The sequence below is a fragment of the Leucopleurus acutus genome, assembly GCF_964270905.1.
Source record: "Leucopleurus acutus genome assembly, chromosome: 3".
NCBI lineage: Eukaryota > Metazoa > Chordata > Mammalia > Artiodactyla > Delphinidae > Leucopleurus > Leucopleurus acutus.
The window spans coordinates 19,513,247-19,530,037 of NC_139145.1; the positions used below are offsets into that span (position 1 = coordinate 19,513,247).

The 16,791-nt window shown below is 57.2% G+C and overlaps 1 protein-coding gene across 1 annotated transcript; it reads right to left on the reverse strand.

The window, feature by feature from the left end:
• Nucleotides 1–3,170: 3,170 nt before the first annotated feature.
• Nucleotides 3,171–16,791, reverse strand: RGS14 (regulator of G protein signaling 14; the record flags this gene model as incomplete). Its single annotated transcript, XM_082835505.1, has 15 exons — nucleotides 3,171–3,832; nucleotides 4,114–4,228; nucleotides 4,307–4,353; nucleotides 4,456–4,537; nucleotides 4,615–4,741; nucleotides 4,989–5,065; nucleotides 6,996–7,199; nucleotides 7,661–7,773; nucleotides 8,101–8,212; nucleotides 8,329–8,472; nucleotides 8,832–8,975; nucleotides 9,061–9,153; nucleotides 9,514–9,692; nucleotides 9,881–9,902; nucleotides 16,747–16,791. The coding sequence occupies 15 exons, from the start codon at nucleotides 16,789–16,791 to the stop codon at nucleotides 3,630–3,632; spliced, it is 1,707 nt and encodes a 568-aa protein (XP_082691631.1). The 3' UTR covers nucleotides 3,171–3,629.

Consider the following 16,791-nt stretch of genomic DNA (forward strand, 5'->3'; position numbering starts at 1 on the left):
TGTCCCCAGAGAACAGTGCATCAGCACTTGCAGCCCAGCTCCAGGTGAGCAGCCAATGCCTGTAACTGCCCCCACGCTGGCCCAGAGCCAAGGTCACTGTGTGCCCTGTTCTCGCCCTGTGCCCATCCCGTACCCCAAGGCTATTAAGGTGGGTGGGGGGACAAGAGACAGATTCTTAGAGGCTTGGAGCCACATGGGGTTGGGCCCCACGGGTGTCCTTGAGGAAGTCACGCCTCCTCTCTCAGCCTGTGAACTCTGTAGGATGGGGGTGTTGGAGGCTGCAGAGTGGTCAGCAGATGTGTGTTCGCTCCCTTCCTTCACACTGGGTGCTGGGTGAACAGGCCGACTCCTCTCCGGGCTTCCCACCTGGTGGGATGAGGGGAAGCAGCTCTGCTACCTTTCCCGACCACCCAGGAGTCCACCTCTGTGCAGTGACTTTGAAACATGGCCTCAGGGGTTAACCAGCTGGTGCTCCTGGCCCCCTTCCTTGCAGCTGGGGCCTGGCCAGGCTGGGACAGTGAGGGCTCAGGGCTGCTTCAGGGGGCATGATGGGGAGGAGATCACAAGGGGATTGTGGCAGAGGGACACACCCAGCCAGTCAAAATGGGCTGAGGGGGCAGTGGGCTGAAGCCCCTAATGGAAGAGTTGGGTACCACTTCTGGAGAAAGGGATGGCAGGCCAGCAGTGACAAAGAAGTGGCTTTGGGGAGTTCTTTGTGATATTATAATTATTTTTAATTGCATCCTTTAAAAAAAATTAAAGCAAAGGTGAAAGTCTCCTTTGACCACTACCCCTTCTGCTTCCCACCTCCCTGTCAGTTTGGTATGTATCCTTGTAGAACATTCTCTCTCTTTTCTGTACATTTATAAGTGCCTGTGTGTTTGTGGTTTATATAAAGGTATCATGCCATGTTCATTGCTCTGCATTCTCTTACCAAACTGTCTTGGAGAACCTTCCATGGCAGGACATGCTGTACCCAATTCTTTATCTGCTGTGTGGTATCGCAGAGCGTGTGTGTGTTACCCTACCCCCCGCCCCTATCCACTTTTGCCAGTTTTCAGGCAATAGACAACCCTGCAGCAATGGGCCTCCACGTGCCCAGAAGTGAGTGATTCTCTAGTGGCACTGCTGGAGTCACATGCCGTGTGTTTTTAATTTTTAGCAGAAATTCCCAAACTCCCCCCAACCCAGAGTAGCCACATCAATGTGCCCTCCTCTGAGAGGCCCCTGGCTCCCCAGTGGGGGTTTCTACAGCATCCAGGCCCTCCTTGGTGTGTGTCCCTGCATCAGACAGCCTGAGTGCTGGTGACACCCCAGCGGCAATCCCCTGCATGATCCTGGACTAGTCACTTACCCCCCTGCAGCCTTGATTTCATCCCCACCAGGTTGTTTTGTTGTGAGGACAAAATGAGATAAAGGATGGAGGATGCCTAACTTGGGGACCTCGGGAGATGTGAATTCCTCCTCCTGTAGGGGCTGACCTCTATGGAGGCTCTTCTACCTAGGCTTCAGCCCTCTGCCCCCTTAGCCCATTTTGTTTGGCTGGCTTGGCCCAGCCCTCTGGCTGTTGAGGTCATCTCATGAGCCAGGCTTGGCTACTCAGTGTGGTTCAGGAATGACCCTCTGACCCCAGTCAGAATCCCAATCCTGGTCATTTTCTACCGTCCTTTGGGGATTTGCAGAAAGGACATGCAGGGAGAGAACACGCGTGCAAATGAAGCCAACACAAGAAAGCAGGACTGAGATGGACAGAGATTCCTGACTCAAATGATCTAAACTCCTAAATTTACCCAGCCACTCCTAGACTTCTTCATTAGATAAGCCAATGCATTCTTTCAGTGTGTGTGTGCTTGTGACTCTGAGTGGGATTTCTAAGACTTACAAACACAGAAGTCCCGTTTCATTGAAGGTCTCAGCTTACACAGCTCAGGAGAGCTTTCCTGGTCACCTTGTGCTATGGTCTAAATATTTGTGTCCCTCTGAATTCATATGTTGAAATCCCAATGCCCAAGGTGATGGTATGTGGAGGTGGGCCTTTGGGAGGTGATTAGGTAATGAGGATGTAGTGAGATTAGTGCCCTTACAAAGAGACCCCAGAGAGCTCCCTGACCCCTTCCACCATGTGAGGACACAGAAGTTGGCTGTTACAACCTGGAACAAGGTCCTCACCAGAACCCCACCATGTTTGCACCTGATCTTGGAGTTCTGACCTCTAGAACTGTGAGAAATAAATTTTTCTTGTTTACAAGCCATGAAGGCCCCCTGAGGAAGGCTTGCGCTTGACTTCTAGAGAAAGGCCAGCAAACCGCACTGATCTCTCCCAGGAACTTCAAGGGTGAGGAGCCAGTTACAAGATAGGGGGCAGGTATGGGGAGCCCCTGGCAGAGGGGACAGAAAGTACAAAGAGCTAGAGTGGGGAAGAGAGCTCAACCTGTTGGAGGTGGTCAAGAGGGCCCCTCACTCCCCCAGTGCCTTCTCAAGGCTCCTGCGTCCCCTTGTTTCCTCTGTCACAGCAGCACCGGGACTGAGTCTAGCTTCTCTGCCCCCAGGCTGGGGCTCTCCTTCTGGGGTTCTCCCTGTTCCTCCTCCCTGTGTGGGCTGTGGGCTTCTCTGGCCACTGGGGAACAGAGAAGACCACCCAGCCAAAGCAGGCAGGGGGCAGAACCTGCCCCCACCACAAAAACCAGTGTCCTCCTCGAGGCCTTCGATGAATCCAAAGTAGCCCACTGCCATGTCTACAGAGACACTTTCAGTCCCCAGTAGAAACAGGACAGTGACCAGACACTGTACTCAGATTCAGAGAACAGCACAATGACACCAGCAGAGGCACAGCTGCCCAGAGGGGTCTACCCCTCCCTCCTCTTCCTCCCTCCCTCCCCTGCTTCCTCCTTCCCTCCCTCCTTCTCTCTGGCTGTCTCTGTCTGTCTCTCACACTCACACCACATACTCTGTGCAGTCAGGAAGACAGGTTCTGACAACAGGAAGTCAGGGGGTACATCCTGAGGTCCCCAAGGGCTTCCTGGCGTTGACCCTGGTGACAGAGGCAACACAGTTTGGGGGTGGGGGCGGCACACAGGGTAGACTGGCACACAAGGAACACGCCCTATGGCAGAATAATAATTATTATTATAACAATATCATACATCCAGGACAAACCCAGCTGCCCCAAGCCAACTGCAAAATCCAAAAGTTCAGTAGCATCTCTGTGGGTAGAGGGAGGGGCTGCCTGCCTGCCTGCACCCCCAGGCCTTACTCATACCAGCTCCCCAAGGAAGAGCCGGCCCCTCTTCCTACTCATTGCTGAGGCCTGGCACATGGTGGGGAGGCTGGCACTGCCAACGCCGCCCCTCCGTGTTGGGCACACCTGCACTGGGGGCTAGGCCCACTTCCCCCTGGTGGCCTGGCAGCAAGGGATGGACGAGCAAGCCTGTAAGGGACCAAGTGGTGGCAGCTGTGGAGTGTCACTCCTCTGATTCGCCTCTCCATCCCCTCCCAGCTCTTCCTGCGGGCCTGCCCGTGGCAGGAAGGGGCCAGGGACACTCATGGCACAGACAGGGCATGCAGAGCGGGCCCATGGCATGCTTGGCCCGCCAGGTGCCATGCAGCCGGCCTGGACGGTTGGGCAGCTGTCAGAGGGCCGAGTGCGCAGTGGAGTCTGAGGGGCTCCCCTTGGGCTGGGCTGCTGATTCAGTCTGTGGTGGGGCTTCCTGGGAGTTGGCTCCTTGGGCAGGCAACTGCAGAAATTCTGGAAGCACCAGGTCCTCTTTGCGCAGAAGGCCCCTCTGGTCATGGGCTCCACTGCTCTGCACCCGGTTCAGCAGCTCCACCAGGCCTGGGGATGGCCACAGAGTCAAGGGGACCATGGGTGCAGACCCACCTATGCTAGCCTACCACAGTCCTGCTGCCCTTACTATGGCCACAGCCTCCCTGACCCCAGCACCAATGCCCCCATCCCGCCCCCTGTCCCAGCCTTTCTGGTCCCTCAACCCCAGTGGACCCTGTTCCAGCCCCAGTGACATCCAGGCCCCTGCCTCAGCTCAAGGCTCTCTAAGGCCACCCACCCTCAACGGTCCCCAACCTTCTGGTCCCTAGCCACCATCATCCCCAATGTACCTTCAATGTCACAGGTCTGCCGCTTCCCAGTGATACTACTGGGTGCCTGGGCCAGCGAGTTCAGGGACAGTGGAGGGAGGTGGGCGGCCTTGTCCTGGATTGTAGGCGGGCCACCCTGTGAGAATGTGGGGTTAGAGCCACAACCGGAAGGGGAGGCTGGCGGGCAAAAGAGGGTGCCCAGTCCCTCGCTCACCTGGCTGAGGCAGGGCGATATGTCGCCAGCTTCAGTGATCTTCACACCTGTGGCAGAGAGGGCCACCGTTCCTGTCTGCCTCTCGCCTGGACCCCCTTCCTCTTGGGCCAGAGCTGTCCCTTACGAGCCCCTGGGCCAACGTCCCTTACCTGGGAGAGCGTCCAAAACCAATCTCTTGGCCGCCACCGAACTCACTAGCTTCCTCAGATCTAGTGGCTGCTTCTCGCCTGGCTGAGGGGACAGGTCAGCAGCCCGCGGGACAGGCAGTCCGCCCCGCTCCGCCCCTGCCCCTCGGCTACACGGCTCACCCGACGAAGCGACACCTGTTGCGGGCTCAGGCCGTGCTTCGCCAGGATGGGCTGCAGCGCCTCCTGCAGCCGCTTGGTGGGCTTGGCGGAGATCCGCACCACGCGCTCCAGCGGCGCCAACTCGAGCCTGCGCGGGACCCTGGCGCTGCGGGAGGTCGGAGAGCCCGCCGCGCCTCTCCCCCAACCCACCTGGGACTGGCCGGAGAGAGGGTGGAGCCTGAACTGGGGAGGTGGGACCTCTTGGGGGTGGGGCCTTAGCCTAAGGGGCGGGGTTAGCACCAGGGGCAGGACTTGGAGGGAGAACAGCAGCCAGAACTGGGACCCAAACGAGTGCTGGGACCCCCGGACCCTAGACTGGAGCGACAGACACTTACTCGAAAGTGATTCTGTTCTCCAGCCGCACTTCCTGGTCCGCCAGCACGGTGCAGTCCTGATCCAGGACCAGGGCCTTCTGCAGGAGCCAGGCAGGGTCTCAAAATTCCTTCTCCTTCCCTCCTCCCCCATCCCCGGGGTCTGAGGGAATAATCATCACTTCCTCCCAGGGCCTCCACTGAGGCTCCCTAAGGGCCAGAGGGAAGGGCCGGTGGTCGGGTAAGCCATAGAGATGACGACAGAATACAAGACCGGGCTGGATCAGAGCCTAGTGGCAAGAACGCTGGACATGGGGCTTCTCTGGTGGCGCAGTGGTTGTGAGTCCGCCTGCCGATGCAGGGGACACGGGTTCGTGCCCTTGCCCGGGAAGATCCCACATGCCGCAGAGTGGCTAGGCCCGTGAGCCATGGCCGCTGAGCCTGCGCGTCCGGAGCCTGTGCTCCGTAACGGGAGAGGCCAGTGAGAGGCCCGCGTACCGCAAAAAAAAAAAGAATGCTGGACAGACTTGGAAAAGGAACAGAGTTATGAGAAACATGGAGGTGGGGTGGGCACAAAATGGTAATGGGGCTGCTTGGTTAAGGGGTAGGCTTAAGTCCTGGAACATGGGGGCCACCTCTTCCTGAGCCACGTCAGGATCTGCCTCCTGGACAGCTGCCCCTTGTCCCTCAGGCATGGGAAAACCAACTGGACCAGCTGGACGCATTTCCTCCCTCACCACCTACCTTTGGTCAGCCACCCAGGCCTTGTCCCTTTTTTTTACACTTGTCCACTTCTCTCCATTCCCACCTACTAAGGACACTTCTTGTCTCCTCACTGCAAAAAGGGCTTTTCCCCGCAAGACAGCTGTGAGGCCAGAAGGATGCGAAGTATCTGGCACAGTGCCTGGCACACAGTAGGTACATAAAAGTAGCTGTAGTAATTACCACCCCTGGAGGCCCTGCTGCCTGCACCAGCCCGGGGCTGGGAGGCAGCCTCTTCCAGGCAATAGGCCTGTGCTGTGCTGCAGGGACAGGTGGAGTGTGGGTGGTGAAGTTATATTTAGCAGACATGAAAACCCATCAGGGCTGCAGAGGCTGCCTGGGTGGCCCAAGAAAGTGGGCAGAGCTTCTCTTACTGTGGCCCTCATACTCCCATGCTCCAGGCCCCTGAACCTGTACTGCACTTCTTCCCACCTGTGCCTGGAATGTCCTCCCCCCACAGCGCTGCCAGGCAAACTTGTCCTCATCCTCATCAACGGCCACCTCTCCCATGAAGCCTCCTGGGACCAACCAGAAATGCCTTCCTTGACCCAGAAACTCTCTGGAACTTCAACTCCTCCTCCTGATCACATCCTGCCTAGCTCACCTCCAGCCTTTGGACCTGGAGGACAGAACTCAGCCTGGCTCCCTCTGCCCCCACCTGGCAGGGGCTTAGGACTGTTACTGGGTGAATGAAATCCTGACGTGTCTCCCTGGGATACAGCATCCTTCCTTTAGATTTCCCCTTATTGGATGGTTTAGTTTAAGTGAATTTTGCCCTAGCCTCCTCTTTAAAGCTATGCTAGTTTGTACCTAAAGGAAAGTTTTTCATAGGTTGGGTGCAGTTGGGTGCCCCTGGTGGCAGAGGAAGTAAGGGATCCCCAAATGGCCATTTCAGGGATGGGCAGTCTGAACTCTGGGAGTGACAGGGAAAAACTCAGCTCCAGCAGTGGTTTTCCCCTACTCTTCCTCCCAGAGACTATCACAGTGAGGATGATGGCTGAAGCTAGAAACCAGGATGGGAATGGGGTGGGGACAGGATTTTCATGGGATGAGAGTGGATATCTGAGTTTGAGTGAGGAGTTGGTGCTGGGTTGATTTGGAGTTGGGCATGGGGCAGGGGGCTGGAGTTAGGAAGGGGGTGGGGATAGGGGATGGGGTTGGAATTAGAAGTGGAATTGGTGTTGGGGTCATGGCTGAGCAGAGACAGGAATGGGGGTGGGTTCAGGATCAGAAAGGGAGTTAGAGTTGGGGAACAGGCCAGGTTCGCACCTGCTCATTGCCCACCAGGTAGACCTTGATGTCAGGTAGAGAGAGGCCTCGTTTCTCACAGATGCCTTCCAGCATGTCACAGATGGTGAGGCCAGGTCGGGCTAGGGCCAAGGAGGCTGTGCCATCAGGCAGGTACACGCAGCAATACTTCCCTGGTCGGCTTTCACTCTCGCCTTCTGAGCTCCCAAGGCTCTTCCGGTGGCTCTGATTCAGAGCAGGTGTCAAGAGAGGTGATGTGTACACACGCAAGGACACACAGACAGGTACACAGACAACGTAAGCTCACTGGGGCACACACAGGCATACACATGCCCAAGGGCACACTTGTAGGCAGGCAGGATACATCCTCCTACAGGAATACATGTATGCTCACCCAAACGTATGGGCACCCAGAGACAGGTCCACCCACTGACTGCTACACACGTGTTGTACACACCTGGGCACCCACATGTGCACACACATCAGCTGAAGAGGATGTGCACCCATAACATGCATGGGGCCCAATGTGGTGAGGACAGGAAGAAAGTGAGGAGGCTGAGTGGTTGGCCATGTGGATCAAGTGGAGGATGAAGTGGGGCCGGTGACTTGGAATGAGGGTGGTCACACAAAGGGGCCTGAGGTAGTGGCCCGAGCCCACACCACGTCTCCCCCAGCAGTGGGCTCACCTCAGATTTGCTGCTGACAAAGGCAAGAAAGCCGAGGTCCAGACTGGCAGAGGAGTTGAGGGACCCCTGGGACTCTCGGCGCAAGGCTGAGTTTGACGCGCCGCCCCCTAGTTCTAGGGGAGAGGGAGAATGAGCAGGACAGCCCCTCCCCCAACCCCTCTGCCGGGGCCTCTCCCCAGCCAGGCGGACCCTGTTGGAGCCCTTTACAGGGGTCTAACGTGGTTTGGGTTCCTGGAAGCTTCGCTGCTGAGGGGGGCTTCCCAAACTTCTGGGGTCTAGCGTGGGAACCGAACCACCAGGGGAACATGGGGGGCACACGGACCTGCATTTCGATTTCCACAGTCTTAGAGACTGCGGGACCAGTAGGAGGAAGGGGGTGTTCTCCAGGCTTGCCCGGACTCCCGACCCCGCTCATCTCTGCGGCCCGCTCCTGCCCTCACCTCTGCGGAAGGACAAGCGGAGTGGGCGGCCCCCAGGGCCCTCAGCAGGAGGCAGCTGCCCCAACTCCTCCACGCCCAGCGGCAGCGACTTTCCGGGCTTCAGCTTCGGCTTCTGCAAGATACAGGGAAGCCACTGGCACTGTGCCGGGCCCCACCCGCAGGCAGACCGTGGGCACACCCTCGCAGATCTGCACCCGGTCGCCTGCCCCCACAGGCCGTCGTCCGCACCTTTCTCGTGGCGTCAGGGCTGCCAAGGCGCGAAGAGCCAGGTTCCCGCAGGGGGCGACCCTCGGCCTCCGCAAGGAGGCACTCGCGGTACAGCGGGGATTTGACGAAGCGTGCATAGCTGTCAAACTTCATCAAGTTGAAGATCTGCGGAACCGGCGCCGGGGCGGTGAGCTGGAGTGGGCGCTCTGCGAGCCGCCAGAGTCCCAGACCCGGCCCTGGGGCTTGGCGGCGTCTGCAACCTAGGGAGCGAGCCCCTAGCCCTTCCTTGCTCCAGGTCCCGCCCCTAGTCCCTCCTTCACTGTCTCCTCTAGTCTTACCTCTGACCCGCGCCCTGCCCAAAGTTTAGCTGGGTCCCAGCATCCAGATTTGCACTCTTCCTCACCCCATCCCCACCATCTCTGCCACTCAAGGTCCGCCGCTGGATCTGGCCCTGCCTCTGCTCCACCGAGCTCCCTTCCAAGGCGCTGCCCCTTATCTCAGGCCGCGCCTCCGGGACCGCTCACCTGAAGCTGCTGTGCCCGGAACATGTCTGGTCGGGGCTCTGCCAGCACCTCCTCGCCGAGCCAGGCCTGCCTGTCGATGTTCACAGGGCTCAGTGCCTGGCTGGACAGAAACTCCTGGTAGATGTTCCGGGCCTCCTGAGCTAACTGGGGCAGGACGGACAGGAGAAGGTCAGGGGCATGGCTCAGGCCCTGGTCTCATCTCGCCACCTCAGTTCCCCCTTCTCCCCACCTGCTGGGTGTCGCTGGCGGGGATCTGCTGGAAGCGCTCGCAGGCCTTCCAGAATGTCACGTTCTCAGCACTGAACTCCTTCTTCAGGAACTCCTGGGGGTGGGGAGAAGGGGGAACAGACACAGAGGCGAGACACAGAGACCCAGTCAGGGGATGTGGTCCAAGAGATTGGTATAGAGAGAGGGCCAAGAGGCCAAGCCAGACAGATAGGGTCAGACAGACAGATGGGATGAGATCCAGAGGCACAGAGAGAAAATAAGAGGCAGAGAGAAGGAAACATCCCAGCTGGGAGAAGAGTAAGAGAGTGCCAAAGAAAGGCCAGATGAGGCAGCTGACAGAGGAGTCCCACTCTGGCCAGCCTGAAACTCCATCCATGCCCTCTCCCATGCCCCCCACCCTTCCCCCCATGGTGGCCACTGCCATCTGCCCTCCCTATCCCACCCCAGGGCTTACAGTGAAGTAAGCCAGGCCCAGCGGGTCCTGCAGCAGCCGCTCGAAGGACAGGCCCCAGCTGGCCACAGGCTGCTCCTCGGTGGGGAAGGGGCTGCTGGGGCCACTGGGAAGGCTGTGGATGCTGAGGGAGCTGCCTCGGCCCTCTCCCTGGCCCTGGGGCCCCGCCGTGCTGCTCAGCTCTGCAGGGGGATGGACAAGTGCAGCTGAGCCTTGCAGCCTTCCCCAGCCCCTGGCCCAATCCCATCTCAGGTACTTTTCCTGGAAAGACAGCAAATGGCAGGGGTATCCCCACGCTGTTTCCACATACACCCCCCTCAGCCCCCACCCCCACCCCAGCCAGGCTTCCTCCACATACTCTGTCACTTACCTCCATCTGAGACAGCCACAACCTACAAGAAACCCGAGGTAGAAAGTCAGAGTAGAGCCCAGGGTGGATTCTCAAGGGATAGTTCTAGGCCCAGCCCCCAGGACTGGAGCTGTGTTCTCTGCCTGCAGGGCCACACTGGGCATTCTCAGCCAGGTCACTGCTTGCTCAGGGTTTTGCTCAGGCTGCCCCTGGCTCCCCTTCCATCATGTGCCAACCACTGTGTGCACTGGGACTTATACCAGGTACATCCCAGTCACCCCTGTTGACCCCCAGCACCCACTGGGTGAGCCTGGGTGTAGAGCATGGTGGGTAGGAACACAAACTTTTAATCTTGTCTCTGCCACTAACTAGTTGTATGACTTTGGGCAAGTAACTTGTTTGTCTCCATCTGTAAGTGAGGGATGATGATAATAATAGTTAACTTACTTCCTGGGCCTGCTGTGAGGATCAAATCAGTTTAATATATTTCCAGCGTCTAGAATAGTGGCCAGCATGTGGCAGGTGTTATAGCAATGTTTGCTGTTGTCTTTGAGGAAGGAGAGGTGTCTCTGTAACTGATGATCTCCTTATTGCAACTGCCTCCTCTTGGAAACACCCCACCATGGGCAGGGCATAGGATGCTATTTTATAGTAGAGAGCAGTGGTTCTCAAACTTTAGTGTGCATTAGAATGATGGCGGGGGGGAACCTCCAGAGATTCAGTTTCAGGAGAGCCTAAGACTCTCCGTTTCTGACAAGATTCCAAGCACTGATGCTGCTGGTTATGGACTACCCTGTGAGTAGCTGTAGAGGCCAATCCCTTCCTCTGCGCATCCCCCCTTCCCCCACATGCACAACTCTGGCTTCTCTGGGAATCCCAACCATTAGTGAAACAGAAAAACCCTCCTTTCAAAATGACTCTTGCAGTGGTTTCCCTCGGTCTTCCTACCTTCCTAGCAAATCCTCCAGCTTCCTCATCATCTATACACACAAGGTGGTCTCTACCCCTCTCTGACTCTGTTCTGGGCCCTTTCTCCCTCCCACATCTCCCCAGCTTCAAACACACATAGCCAACTTCCTGCTGACATCTCCACCCAAATGCCCCACAAGCCCTTCCAACTCAGCCAGTCCCAATTGGAAACCACGTCTGCCACCACCAAAGCAGGGCACGGAACCAACTTCCCTGAATCTGGTTTTCCTCCCATCACCTGGGCTCCTAACACCAGGGCTTGACTGATCCCCAGTTCCTTCCTCCCTCTCACCTCCTACATTTTCACTAGGTCCTGTCACAGGAGCTTCTGCCACCTGTCCCTTCGTTCCATCCCTACTGGAAACAAGTCTGCAAACATCTCCTCCCCAGGAAGCTTCTCCCTGCCCTCCCAGCTGGAATCTCCCTCTCTGTTCCCCAACCTGGGAGCACCCGGCTCACACATTTGTGGGCCAGAGCTGGCCTGCAAATAAGTAGGACATTATTAATATCAGAATGTTTTTGGTTTTTTTAAACTTTAAAGGGGTTTCCCACATATGAAAGTCAGGAGTTTTACATGAAACCCCAGCTACCTTGAGCTTCTTCCCAGCATGGCAACCTTGGCTGGCCCTGAGCAGCAATCGCTTTCCCTAGAAGGGTTTCACACTCTCCTCAGAGGTCTCTGGGGCCAGTTTGATGCATTTATGTTATTTATGGAGGCAGACCCCACACTACCTGAGTTCACATTTGTGCTGTGTGACCTTGGGCAGAGTACTTTACCTCTCTGTGCCTTAGTTTCTCCCTCTATACAGATGGGGCAAATAATGGTCAGGACTTCAAAGGCTTGCTGTGATTAAATAAGTTAAATATACATAGAAAGAGAACTCATAACACTGTCTGGCATGTGGTAAATATTTAAGGAACATTACTATTATTGTTGTCGCATTAGTATTGGTGTCTGGCCCTGCTTCAGCTTTCAATTTTGCCAAGCCCTGCGGTAGAGGGAAGAACACAGAGATCGGGTCTGTCAGACACGGATTCAAATCCTAGCCCTGTCCTTTTCTAGTTTTATAACCTTGGGCCCCTCCCTGAGCCTGCCTCCAAGCTGGAGCACAGGGCTAAGACATTATGGAGGAGGAGGGAAAGCTTGTGCAGAGGGAGGCTGGACGTGGAACTACCCTGCACGCCCTCCCCTGGCTGCCCCAGCCTTCGCCTTCCTGCCTTTGCACTTGCCCATCTCACAGTTTCATAGGAATTCTCTCCCGGGGCTGCAGGACAAAGTCTCAACTCCTGGGGTGTGTGAAGGGGACAAGTTGAAGCCCAAGGTCCCTTCCAGCTGTTCTTTCCCTTTCCTGGCCGCTGCCCTCATGCCTGCACCTGCCTGTCCCACGTTCTTCCTCCCCAGGCTGCTCTGTGGCTGTTCCCAGCCTTGGTTACTGCCCTCCGTCCAGGTCTCCGGGAACCATCCTGACTTTCCCCTCCCACTCTGCGGTGGCCACCTGGCCCTCCCTCTTCCCCGCACCCAGCACACACCGGGCCTCTCGCTGGCCCACCCTCCAACCCAGGACTCAGCTTCTCCCTTGCTCAGGGCTCTCCACGGCACTTTTCGTGTGTCAGGGGGTGGGGCACGGGATGCTCTTGGGCAGCCCAGGACCCCAGGGAAGGCAGAGGGCCCTGGGCTTGGCTTCACTCCTATTTCGTTTTGTTCTTTACATCCTGTTGAATGGATTGTGTCTTTATGTGGGGCTGGCTCCCAGGCCCTCTTCTGGCCCCACTCCTCACTCTGGGAGGCAGAGCAGTTGCTGGGTTACCGCTGAAGCTCTGCCTGAGCCTGACTAATAAACCCCTTCAGCCTCCCCCATTGCCCTCCCCCTCACCTCCACCCTACACGTCATCAAACTTCTATTTTCCCCATACCCCTTCACACTCTTGCTTCCTGCTTTACTGTTTCCTCTGCCTGGTATCTGCTCCTGCTTCCCCCACCTTACAGCTCTCCAGTCTCTGCCTGTTGACATCAGTCTTCCCTAAACTCCAGTTGCCCCGAATCCCCCTGCCCACCACACTGCTGCCCACCTATTTGTAGGCCTCTCCCCTACCAGCCTGTAGCTCCTGGAGGGCAGGCCTATACCGTAGGAGAGAATCAGCCTGAACTCCCTCCTCAAAGAGCACCCTCTTTGCCCAGGTGCTCCCAAGCAGCCACAAGGGCCCAAGTTGCCCTCACCTGCCCTCACAGGAGGCGCTGGCACCCCCTTTGCCAGGGATGCTTTGACTCCGAATGCCCCATGCAGTTCTTCCTGGGCCCCTCTAGATATTAATAACCTGGTCTGAGACAGGACGGAGATCCAGAAGTGGCAGGGAGCGGGGATGGGGTCCAATTCCAGATTGACCATTCTGAGGCAAGTAACTTCCCTTCTCTGGGGCTCAATTTCCCCCTGGGTAGCATAGGGCTCAGCATTCCCAACCTCCTGGAGCTGCCAGGAAGGGTGAGTCAGCGAGGCCCCATTTGTGAATGTGGCAGGTGTGCAGCAGGGAGAGTGGCATGCCACTGCTGCCGCTGCCTGGGGCTCTGATCTGCCCAGGCTCCTGGGTCTGGGGAAGTTGTGCTGAGCAGGGCTGGCCTTGCCCCACCCTGGCTTGCCTGAGGAGAAGTGGTGAGTGAATGGGAGAAAAGGGGAAGAAAGGAGGAGGAAGGGTGTGGTGGCCAAGCGGCAACCCCAACCCATGGTCTGGACTCAGTTTGCCAAACATTTTTCCTTGGAAATGGGCCCTGGGGGAGCCACTGGTATCTGAGAATACAAAGATGAGGGTGACCCGACATTTCCTGAGCTCTCCGACAGAGAGAGAACATGGACGGCACACATCCATGTCACACATCCAACCTCACATCCTTATCCTATGTGGCAGCTATCATTACGCCCATTTTACAGATATGGAAACCTTGGCCCAAAGAAATCACACAGCTGGGAAGTGCCTGAGCTGAAATTAGGGCCAAAGTGTGCCTGACTCTGGAAACCTAAGGTCTCCCCTCCACTGAGCTGCCTTCCTGGGTGAACAGCAGACGTACCGGGGACCTGGGAGCCCCAGGGCCTCAGCCCTTGTGGCATAGATGGGCAAGGCCGATTGGGGTAAAGGGCTCAGGGGCTCCTGGATGAATTCTGCCCCCTGGAGGGGTGACTTCAAAGGGAGGGCTGATTTACTGAGCGTCTTCTGGGCTTGGCCCTCTATATCATCATCTTATTTCATCCTGGCTTGGGGTGACTGAGGCTCAGAGATCCTCTCTGGGTAGACCCACTGAGAACCCTGGCTGACTGGCTCTTCAGCCTGAGTCAGCTTTGTGGAGCTGGCCTATGGCCCTGAGCTAGACTCCAGGAATGTAGGCCAAGGTACAGTGGGCTCTGCTTTCCAGGTCTTCCTGTGCAGGGAGACTAACTGGGCACCCTGAGAGTGACAGGATGCAATAACTACTCCTCTCCAGGCTTTAGGCTCGCCAGCCCTTGGGCCTTGTCCCTGTACACACATCATGTTTCCCTGCGTGTAGGCCTTTCCCCATGCTGTTCCCTCCTCCAGCTGGCACATCCTTTCAGGACATCTTCCACACCAACAATGCATGAAGTGAGTGGAGAAGTTTGTTCTCCCTCCTGGTCTTCCTCAAGCTTTCTCTATTCCTGACCTACTGCTCTTATCCAAACCTTAATTTTATTCTGGTATTTGCGCTCGTGCCTTTTGTGCCTTGCCAGACCAGGAGCTGTTTGAGGGCAGGGCCTAGGGTGATGGGCCTTGGTCTTGATGCCTGGGACAGGGCCAGCACTGAGCAGGCCCTAAGGAGGGATTGTTGAATGAATGCATGAGTGAACAAATGAAGTGGGAGTTGGGACTCTGTGAAGGCATCTCTGGGAGGGAGGCTGGGAGCCATCTGTAAGTGACAGGTTTCATTGCAACCCCCTGACAAGCTGAGTGGCAGAAAGACGAGGCTGACAAATGAAGTTGCCTCAGCAGGGAATGACGGTGGTGGTGGGTGGGGTTGGTGGCAGGAGGAGATGGGGGAGGACGGAGCCAGGCAGTTCTGGGAGGTGGAGGAGACCTGGCGTCGAGTCAGATTGGCCTGGTTCAAAAGCGGGTCCCTCTCTTGCCAGCTGCCCTTAGCATGTCATGTACTCCTTTGAACCTCCCTTAGGAGGTGACTCATGGAAGGAGGCTGACAGCTGGCCTACATCTATGCACATCCGATGCTGGTCTGTCCCTCCCTGTCTCAGCTGAGTGTGGCCTCAGAAGGCTGCCCGATGGCCAGCAAGTGGCCAATCTGTGACCCTCGGGATTCCAAGAGGTGGCACAGAGTTCAGAATGGGCCCGGAAAGGGCAAAGATAAACCTGTGTGTGAACGTCGCTGAGAAAAGCAAGTCCATGGGCTTGCAGGGCTAGGGGTAGAGCTTGGGGGCCTTCCCTGCTCTGAATGACTCTTGAGTAGAGAAGCTATAGGTTGATGTGGGATGGGCAGAGGCTGGGTCTGTCTCTGGGCCCCCTCAGCTGCCCTGCAGTTCTGGGCACTGCCCAGAAGCAGCAACCCAGTTGCCCTCTGGGGTGGGCGTGGGAGTGGGTGTGTTCCTCCTTGGCCTGGATGCTTTGGGAGGGGTGAGCCAAGCATCATGCCTCCAGGGAGTGCGAGGCCCATGGATGCTCGAACTTCCAAAGTCATTTTGATGGTAGAGATAGTGAGGTGGGGGACATGGCCAGCTTGGAGGGATTTGCCTCTCTCCTGCCCAATAAAGAGATGCTGGAGGAAGAGGTATGGAGACAGGTCTTGGGAATTAGGAGGAGGAGTAAGGGTGGGGAGTGGCTCAGCTTCTTGGTGAGGCAGGGGATCCTTGAAAAGGGACTGAGAATGAAGGGGGGCATTGGGCTGACATTTATGGAACCCCCATGGTGGGTCAGGGGGCTCATATTCATTATTCCACTTAATCGTCTCAGCAAGCCTTTGAAATCCCTTTCAAACTCCTCCTTTTATAGATGAAGAAACTGAGGGTCAGAGAGGACCCTCTAGTAAGGGACAGCAGAGCTGAGATTAGAACCCAGGTCTCTCTGGACCCATTGGCTTTGTCCCACAGTACTAGGCTGGGGCTGGGTAGGCGACTAGGACACTGGACTTTTTGGAGTTTTTAGGAGGGGCTGGGACTCTGCCAAGTGGCCTGGTGTCCTAGGGAGAGAAGAGAAGACCGACACAGCCAGTTCCATCTGCTGAAGCGGGTCTCTTCAAGGGCAGCTCTCACCTGGATGCCAAGCAGCCAGGGAGAGGATTTAGCAGCAGCCAGGGGCACCCTAGTGCTCAGCTCCCCCCACCCGTCCTAGTAGCCCAGGAATAGAACAGACAGAAGCTGTGCCAACCGGGCCTGACCCTGCTGACCCATCCCAGGCTGCCCAAGGACGGCTAGTTCTGGCAGGAAGCCTCTGGAGTAGGTCTAGGTGGAGGTCAGTGACCCATTAAAGGCTGCCCCTTACCTGACCTTGGGCATCAGGACACTGGGTGAGGGAGGGGGCTGAGGTTAAGTGAGGTATGGGGGCTTGGGTCCCCGTAGGGGTATACAGGGGGCAAAGGGCATGCCGGGACTCCCTGCTACCCTAGGATGCAGTCAGCCCCAGATGGTGCCAAAGTAGTAGGTAAGAGAGCAGTGGGGACTGGTCCAGAAGCCTATGCCTGCTCTCCTCTGGCCTCATCACCGGAGTGGCCCCAGGTCCCCATCAGAACCATCTGGAAGGTCCTGGGATGAGGGTGCCAGGTTCTACCACCTGCTGCTGCCTCTCCCCAACTTCTCCCGCCCGATGGCAGCATGCAGGCTCTAGCCCAGCCCTGCCGGGTGTGCCTGTTGGGCTCCACCCTGGGTGTGCCCACCCCCTCCCTGTGGGCCTGGCCTGGAGCCCGCACTCACCATGCGTCCGTTGGGGACGCCCAGGTGCTTGGGCTTCCCTGGCAT